This window comes from Apium graveolens, chromosome 6 (assembly GCF_009905375.1).
Source record: "Apium graveolens cultivar Ventura chromosome 6, ASM990537v1, whole genome shotgun sequence".
Classification (NCBI taxonomy): Eukaryota; Viridiplantae; Streptophyta; class Magnoliopsida; order Apiales; family Apiaceae; genus Apium; species Apium graveolens.
Genome location: NC_133652.1, coordinates 41,324,825 through 41,334,539, shown reverse-complemented (window position 1 = coordinate 41,334,539; position 9,715 = coordinate 41,324,825). Strand labels below are relative to the sequence as shown.

At 32.0% G+C, this 9,715-nt stretch overlaps 1 protein-coding gene and 1 non-coding gene across 2 annotated transcripts; both read left to right on the top strand.

The window, feature by feature from the left end:
* The first annotated feature begins 336 nt into the window (after window positions 1-336).
* LOC141669831 (small nucleolar RNA R71) lies at window positions 337-444 on the top strand. Its single transcript, XR_012554084.1, has one exon. It is a non-coding gene; the product is annotated as a small nucleolar RNA R71 (small nucleolar RNA).
* A 3,379-nt stretch (window positions 445-3,823) lies between these two features.
* Window positions 3,824-8,103, top strand: LOC141667152 (protein TRANSPORT INHIBITOR RESPONSE 1-like). Its single transcript, XM_074473539.1, has 4 exons — window positions 3,824-4,017; window positions 4,461-5,003; window positions 6,526-7,015; window positions 7,292-8,103. The coding sequence occupies exons 2-4, from the start codon at window positions 4,495-4,497 to the stop codon at window positions 8,042-8,044; spliced, it is 1,752 nt and encodes a 583-aa protein (XP_074329640.1). The 5' UTR covers window positions 3,824-4,017; window positions 4,461-4,494; the 3' UTR covers window positions 8,045-8,103.
* Window positions 8,104-9,715: the final 1,612 nt, after the last annotated feature.

Here is a 9,715-nt window from a genome sequence, read left to right as displayed (position 1 = left end):
ATAAATGAAATACTCTTGATATGATTAACCTGTGAATTCATCGACTGCCTCATAGATTGGTTACCTCCCATAGTCAAGTTCTTGAGCAATTGTCCATGGATGACATTTGAGCTCGCATTGACATTACCGCATCAACCTCATAAATTGCAGCTACCCTTTTTCTAGCTTGAGCTCTATTAGTTGTCCACTGATAATATCTGTTGTAATTGTCTCAAGAATCTCATATGCCTGATTGTAAGACTTAGCCAACAAAGCCCCATTTACAGATGCATCCACCACCAACTTTGTTTGAGCATTAAGACCATTATAAAATGTCTCCATCTGAATGTAATGAAGAAGACCATGATGTGGGCATTTTCTAAGTAATTCCTTAAATCTCTCTCATGCCTCATATAAAGATTCATCATCCAGCAGCTAAAAAGAATTGATCTTATTACGGATCTTTGCATTCTTGGTACGAGGAAAATACTTCATTACAAATTTTTCTACCAAATCACTTCAAGTATTCACCAAAGATTGTGGAATTGAATTCAGCCAATCTCTTGCCATGTCTCCCACAGAATAAGGAAACAACTTCAATTTTAAGGCATCATTCGTGAATCCAAAAAGCTTTAAAAGAATCACAAACCTCGACAAACAACCAAAGGTGAAGATGAGGATCCTTAGTAACCATCCCACTAAAATGACCGATAGTTTGCAACATCTGAAACATGAATGGCTTTAGCTTAAATTGTGTTTCTTGAATAGTTAGTTTGACAATTCCAGAATTCAACTCATTAACACGAGGTTTCCCATACAGTCGTATAACATTATCGCTATCATCCTTCACCATCGCATTGGGTACCAAATCCTGGTTATTTACCTGTTCACCCATGATAATAATTGCTTCATTTACTCTACGTTGCACACTTATACGTGCTTTAAAATTTTTCTCAATTTCAGGATCAAAGATAACTAATCCTGAGGGTTCTTCGTTCATACACAAAGAAACCTGATAAGAAAAATAATTACTCCTATTAATACAGAAGTAACTAAACCAAACTGCAAGAAAATTAACTTCGTAATTAACAACTAAAACAGTCCCCGGTAACGGCGCCAAAAACTTGTTGCATAAAATACTAATGTGCAAGTATACACAATTTCAAACAAGTAATATAGTAGCAATATCAGTTATAGTACCTCAAGGACTGTATATTTGTATTAATTTGCAAGTAATATCTAACAATTCAGTTATCGAGCATAAAAATTGTTGAAGATTTTTTTAACTAAATTAATCAATAAAAAATATTTTAAATAACTAAAATTAAACTAGCATAAAAAGTTGATACGAGATTAAAATATGAGAAGATAAGTCAGAATAATTACTTCCCTCTAACACGTGAAAATTGGCAAAAAGTTGTGATGTACTATAGCAAATCCACAGTTCACTAGCTAGAACTCAATGGCCAAAGGTTTTTCTCGAAATTATTATAGTATAATAACTCCTATCAAATAAACTAATACATGTCTATGCCAATTTACTTTTTAAAATTTAATGAAGCACCAATTCACAAAGCTATGCATGGTCACAATATATGTCTATACCTTATTATATTTAAAAGATATAAGCATGCACCATTCAAGTTTTATGTCGATCAACTATAACCCTCTCGGTATTATAATTAATTCGGTAACCTACTACAATTCATCAGACAATAGAAAGTATAAGCATGAAAATCACTTGAATGAATAAATTGTAGAACTGCAAACAATACTCTTTAACAAAACACCAATATTCCTATGCTAGGGTTCCATAAAAAAATCTCAACTTTAATAAAATTAGTTCAAAATAAAAATTAAAAAGCATCCAAGATTTTATAACACAAATTCATAATGAAAAAAGTTAAGGAGAGAGTTCTAAACAAAAAGATGAAGAAAAACAAATCCAGTTGAATGTCTTCAATGGTCGTATCTCCTTCCTCAGACTTCTTCTTTCTCTCTCTGTATTGTGCGTATCTGTCTTTTCTTGTGCTCACTCCCAATATTCATATTAGGTATGAATACTAATTTTAATATATCTATTAAAAGTATTTTTAATGAATTAAAGTAAATACAAAAAGATTTCCCAATTAGAATAACGAAAAATTTGAATTTGAAAAAATTTAAATAAAGGCCTCGATAATTTTCGTAAGTATGAATAGGGTCTCAGTAAGTTTCCATGTTTGATTTTTCTTTTTAAACTCCTCTCATTAGAAAAGGATAACAAAAAATAAATACAATAATTAAAAAGAGGCGGCTCGAAAAACCTATTGCAAGGCGATTCTCTATTATTATGGTTCTTCAATGCGCAAAATTTCTTCGGTGCTCGAACGTCCCTGGTATTAGTTCATCACCATTTTCTTCATTTTTTCCAATTTATTGATTAATAATTTTAAATATCTTGCATTTATTTGTGAGTTGCATATTGACTAATTTGGAAGTTTTGAATTATGGTCTGTATTTCAAATTAATATGGGAGTTTTCAATTATGATTGAGTCAAGGGTTTGCAATTGATATATTAGGAAAAAAATCAAGAAAAATTTTTGAGTTACAAAAATTTTCTTGACAATAATATAATATTTCATATATGAATATATATGTATATACAAACACATATATATATATATATATATATATATTATGACAGATCATCTTGTATGCTTAGCATTATTCACAAATCAAACACATGCCTTCACCAATTATCAAGTCCACCTGTAGGTGTATCTCAGAAAATTACCAAAGTTATTGTTTAACTTTTTTAAATCCAGGCCATTCACTCTCCGATCTAGCGATTGGAAAGCTCGGGGATAATCCTACAAATCAGCTTGCCTTTATAATATAATACCGATAATTTTAACCAGCAATAGAAAATGGTATAGGTTTATTAATTTTTAACTAGCAACGAATAAATGTATTCGCTTGAACTTGTATTAACTTCATTAAAAATAAAAAAACCTTTATAATAGAAATATAGTTAGACACTATAAATACATGAAAATAAATGGCTCAAATATCAAAGTTGTTATACAAGTAAAGACGGTAATATTTTAGTCGATGATCTTAATGGGTATTATTTAATACACTAAAATCATAATAAATATCAGATAAATATCTCTAAATATGTACTTGAAAATTATAATTTTTTTAAAGTTTTATACATTTTTTCTTGATTGCTACCGCAACCAGATGAAAAATTATTAATTTACTATTTAAGATAATATATCTAATTTTTTTAATACAATATACTAATTATTGTTATTTTAATTAAATAAAATTACTATGAATTTAAAATAAATAGTAGATAAATTTTGAAAAAATTAAATATATTATCTAAAATAGTAAAATTCATAACTTTTCATTTGATTACAGTAGTATTTAAGAAATTGTCATATTTTTTTTAATTTCTTGAAAATTATTTAAATATATTTATTTGTTATTTAATAATATGATATAAGTGATTTAAATTATAGTAGTTAAAATTGACGACTAAAAAGTGATAAAATGAGGATACTTATCCTAGTAATACTTCCTCCATCACTAAATACATGTCCTCTAGTCAAATTGAATAATTTTTGATTGAAATTTACATGAATTTTATAATTTATATATTATTAAAAATTCCATTTAATTTATTATAAAATGTAACTTTAAAATTATATAAGTATTAATTAAAAATAAAAAATTAGTGAAATTTAACTTGTGAAAAAATGTAATTAGGGATGGAGCTCACGTGGACTGTCCGTCTGTGTAGCCGCAATAGCATGAAGGCTCCTGAATTCACGTTGGGTCAGAGTATACGTGGCACCTGATAAGATGGTACACAAAAATCACACCCGTAGAGCACAACTTCGCTGTTTTTGCTGCTACAGCAGTACTATAAATATGGTGGCCTGGCCTAGCTCATTTTATATTTTATTTCTAAATATAATAATCCCTCTGTTCACGTTTCTCCTGCATATGTTTATTGATAATTCATAGTCTCTGCCTTCCCCTTTCAGGTTATTTTCTTGAATTTATTGTATTTAATCATTTTTTTTATATGATCCAGTTTTAATTTCTCTGGAATCATTGTGTTGAAGGGTCATGTAAAGTTGATTGGTTTACTTCTTTTATTATGTTGTACATGGCTTGTATGGTGATTTCTTTCCCATTATTTCAAGAATTTTATGATTATTTTATCCGTTTCTTGAGTCTTGTACTGTTGAGTTTATGTTGGCTATTTTTCATGACTGACTTGTCAATCTTGTATGCATATTTGTGTGTATAAATGTGTTGTATTGTATATGCATGTGAATGTATACAAGTTTAGCACTTTGATTTAAGAAGATTTATGTAGCCATGTAAGTGCTTCTTGCTTGGTTTAGATTGGTTAATAGGCTCATTTATATGATGATAATGATTTGATCTTGGATTATTGATTGTTTACCTTATTTGAATCTAGAGTTTGGAGCCTTGTTACTAAGTATTGAATTAGTATGGATCCAGTCAGAAAGAGGGGCAAAAACTTGTCCAAATCACTTGATTCAACTCAGCCTGCATCTTTTCCGGATGAGGTACTGGAACAAGTGTTTTCAGTATTGAAATCCCGCAAAGATCGAAGTTCAGTTTCACTAGTATGCAAAGTTTGGTACAATGCTGAGAGGTGGAGCAGAAGAAAGGTGTTTATTGGAAATTGCTACTCGGTCTCACCGGAGATTCTGGTTAGGAGGTTTCCGAATATAAGGAGTGTTACTTTAAAGGGGAAGCCAAGATTTTCAGATTTCAGTTTGGTGCCACACGATTGGGGGGCTGATATTCATTCTTGGCTTGATGTGTTTGCTGAATTTTATCCCTTTTTGGAGGAGTTACGGTTGAAGAGAATGGTTGTTACTGATAGAAGTTTGGAGTTTTTAGCAAAGTCTTTTTCGGGTTTCAAGGCGCTATCCCTCTTGAGCTGTGATGGTTTTAGTACTGACGGTCTAAAAGCAATTGCAACCCATTGCAAGTAAGAATTTAATCTTGGTAAAATCAAGTCTTTTTCTTGTATGTAAATTGTAAAGTTAGGGTCTAAACCTCTTTGGTTGCCTTGTATGTGTGTGTGTATATAAATATGCTCTGTATACTTTTGTTGCTGGACATTAGGCGTCGTTGACTTTATAGATGAATTTACCAAACAAGGATACCTTGAAGTGAGATTTTATAAAATGAGAATAGCTGTTAAGTATAGTTTTGCTTAACTTGAGGAGCAATATGGATAAAATAGACTAGTTCAAACCTAAAAAGGTAAGGTAATTCATTAATTTCATGGAATTTTATTCTGTGGCAATGCTCATGTGCATGTACTTAAATGGAATACTTGATAAAGTTTCTGTTTGATGTGTGGTTGAAATAAGAATGGGGTGATTTGGTGGTGGCCGGGTGAGGAGCTGATGTTCTTGTCCTCTTGGTTTTCATTAGTGATAGTTGAAGTATTTCTACTTTCATGGAAAGAAAAAGAAAATTCTGTTCTCTTGATTTGATGTTTGACCCAAAATAGAGCATTTAATGGTTGACATGTTTTTGAATCTTTATGTCACACTCTTTTAAAATATCTCCATATTATCTTGTTGATTTAAAGTACTACTCACTTGGCCTCTTTTTGTGATTTGTCTTTGATGCTTCTTCCTCTCTAATTCTCATTAGAAGATTATATGTATATATATATATAATTTGAAAGGTTCAACTATCAATTTGTTAACTTTAAATAGTGGTGTCATGTTAGGACTGAAAATGTTGGATAATTAGTGAGTGCTTATAAATTTATGAAAAAAAATATTGCAGAATCGAAAGTGGCTCTTAAGTTGATGCCATTTCAAAATCTAAATACATGTGTATCTGATATGGTACAAACCAAATAGATTATCATCTCAACTAGGACTGGTGGGACTATAAGTTATATATATTCTCCATGGTATCTACTTAAGTTTAAGCTGTCAATAGCTTTCCTTCCAATTGTCAGTATAGGAGGAAGCTTTTTTTGTTGGATATTACTGGCAAATCAGAATATAAAGTATCATATAACCCCTAATAATTGGTTACAAATTACATAACTTGATTAAATATCCTGACTATATACTGATGTATAAGCACATATTACCGGTAACAGCTATGTAAAGTAATCATGCTATTCTTTTAAAACAAAAGCGTATGCACAGTGAGACTTTTGGTATGGAAGTGCCATGTTAGTTGCTGTTTCCTCCTAATAGAGGAAGGTACAAAAGAGGGGGGGGGGTAAAGGACCCTGTTTCCAGCGAAATGTTTAATTTGGTGAGTGGAAAAGGTACAAATTTATCTCAGATCTGCCTTATTGATAACAAATGTGTAAATCAAGTGATAACTAAGTTAATGTATGGAAATTTTGCAACTATTCAAATATCCAAAGACATTTTGTTTAGTACATGCTCATAATTTTTGCATTTCATTTTTCATGATATGCTTGTGTTTGATACAGCTAAATAAAAGATTGGAACTAAGGTTTAATTTTTCAGGAACTTGACTGAGCTTGACATACAGGAGAATGACATAGATGATCTTGGTGGGGAGTGGTTAAGCTGCTTTCCCGAGACCTTTGTGTCTCTAGAAGTGCTGAACTTTGCTAGCTTGCACAGTGATGTTACTTTTGATGCTCTCGAAAGGTTGGTTGACAGATGCAAGGCATTAAGGGTTTTAAAGGTTAATATGCATATTTATCTGGAACAGATAAAGAAGCTACTGCTGAAGGCCCCCGGACTAACGGAGCTTGGTACTGGTTCATTTCTACAGCTTTTGCCCCGCCAATCTGCAGAACTCGAAACTGCATTCAGTAGGTGCAAAAATTTACATACAATTTCAGGTCTATGGGAACTTTCTTCATTCTATTTGCCAGTTCTATACCCGGCCTGTGCCAATCTTACATATTTAAATTTAAGTTATGCAACTCTGCAAAGTGATGAACTGGCCAAGCTTCTCAGTAACTGTTCAAATTTACGACGTCTTTGGGTAAGAAATTTCTGTATAATTACTTTTCTTTTTTACATAGCTGTCCTCTATTATTATTGCAACTTTTTTGGTTATTAATATGGATTATGGACTGCAAAAGCCACCTCGGTAATTGATTGGGATAAACTTAGTCTAGGTTGTAACAAAAGCAAACAGGGTCGGGACTATCAATGTTAAATTTTCAGTACTATCGACTATTTTTATTGCAGATTTGATCCCTTGATTACTAATATTTTTCCCTTTGCTAAATGATCCCTTAATTACTTCTCTGTACAGGTTCTAGACACAGTGAAAGATGAGGGGCTAGAAGCTGTTGGATCAAGCTGTCCCTTGCTCGAGGAACTACGAGTCTTTCCTGCGGATCCATTTGATCACATCATGGTTCAAGGGGTGACAGAATCAGGTTTTGTTGCTGTATCTAATGGATGTCGGAAGCTTCACTACGTCCTCTATTTCTGCAGGCAGATGAGTAATGTTGCTGTTGCAACTGTAGTCAAGAACTGTCCAGATTTCACTCATTTCCGCCTTTGCATTATGAATCCAGGCCAGCCAGATTATATGACAAATGAGCCCTTGGATGAGGCATTCGGTGCAGTGGTCAAGACTTGCAATAAACTACAGAGACTTGCCATTTCAGGCTTACTAACAGACCGAGCTTTTGAGTATATTGGGAAGTATGCCAAAAACCTAGAAATCCTTTCCGTGGCTTTTGCTGGGAGCAGCGACTTGGGAATGGAAGCTGTGATAGAAGGTTGCCCAAAGCTAAGGAAGCTAGAGATAAGAGATTCCCCATTTGGAAATGCAGCTTTACTCTATAACTTAAACAAGTATGAATCAATGCGGTCTCTATGGATGTCAGCATGCAATGTGACAATGAACGGTTGCAGAGTACTTGCAAAGCTAATGCCAAGGTTGAATGTTGAGGTGATGAAGGATGAAGGAAGTGGTAACGGTGCTGATAAATTATATGTTTATCGATCAGTAGCAGGGCCCAGAAGAGATGCCCCTCCCTTTGTTCTTACACTCTGATCCTAAAACGGAATTTGTGGTGAGTCTCTCTCGGCTACATACTCTCTCAGATATAAACATGAATCTAGCAATAGCATTTTAGAAGGGTCACAGGAGTTGCAAATATCCCATGGCTTGTAAACTAGATCTTGAGCTTAGATGAAATTTGTTTGTTGACTCACGAAAGCTTGCTGCTGGCTGCATTCAAAATTGTTTGCGTTGGTGGGCTAATTTCTCGGAAACCACAGATGTGTTAAAGCACAACAAAATTGGATCCATTCAACTCTTTGCCATTCAGACATTATTTGTGATTTATTTATAGAAGAAAGAATAATAATAATTTATGTTGTAGCAGCTCTATTTGATTTGTACTATTATCTGATTGTTACGAGAAGTTTGTAATTCTGAGTACCTCCAAAACATAGAAAAATTTGAAGAAGATGAGGTATCAGATGCACAAAAGTTAATTACGAAGTCAATCTTATATAAATTTAGTACTAGTATTTTTAGGGGAATGTGGCACTAAATATAATTTAGTAGGAACAGTTTTATTGTTCTTCCCTTTGTATACCTCCTTGCATGATCCATTATTAGTTTTTGAAAAAATGACAAAAATATCACTTTTTTTTAGAATATGTGACAAGAATACCATTTTTTCAAGTATATGACCAAAAATACAACTCTAATACACATTTCTAAGTTGGGTATCACTAATACGTATTTAACAAACGAGTAATTTGTGTAAAAAAATGTTTAAAAAAAAATATATATAAAGGAGACACGCATTTTGGAAATGCGTATCACCCTTTGACTTTTGGTGATACGCATTTCAAAAATGCGTGTCTTTTGTTTTGTTTTTGTTTTTTCTTTTTGTTTTTTAATTTTTTTTACGTAATACCCATTTCTCAAATACGTATTAGAATTACCCATTTTACAAATGCGTATTAGATGGGTATTTTTGGCCATATACTTGAAAAAATGGTATTTTGTTACAATTTTTTTAAAAAAATGTATTTTTGGCCATTGCCCTTAGTTTTTTTAGCTTCGTTTTCTATAAGATAATGACAATAAAGTTTTTGTGGCACTAAAATCTTACCGTTTGATGGAAAAATTAAAATAAAAACGGAGAAGAAAAGTCAGATTATTGTGCTATTGGGGGTTATTAGATTAAATTAATCTGTGAGCATCTCCAATAACCTCTTAACTCTTAACTTGAAATTTAAGAAGGGAGAGCGTGATGACCAAAAATACCTTTTTTTTAGAAGTTGTAACAAAAATACCACTTTTTGGAGTTTATAGCCAAAAATACCCTTCTAATACGCATTTTAGAAATTGGTAAATCTATTACGCATCTGAAAAATGGGTATTACATAAAAAAATTAAAAAAAATAAAAAAATAAATAAAAAAGAGCAGAACATGTGATACGCATTCCACAAATGCGTATCACCAGAATCAAATGGGTGATACGCATTTTGTGAATGCGTCTCTTTTATTTATTTATTTTTTTTTCAACTTTTTTTAATACGAATTACCCATTATTACACGAGTATTTTTGGCCAAAATTTTAAAAAGAGGTATTTTTGTCACAAACTCTAAAAAAAGAGGTATTTTTGTCATTTTTTCGAAGGGAGATGATTTTTTTTGCTTCAAAAGACACTTAGTGACTCTTAAATTCATTAAGAGTTTTCTTC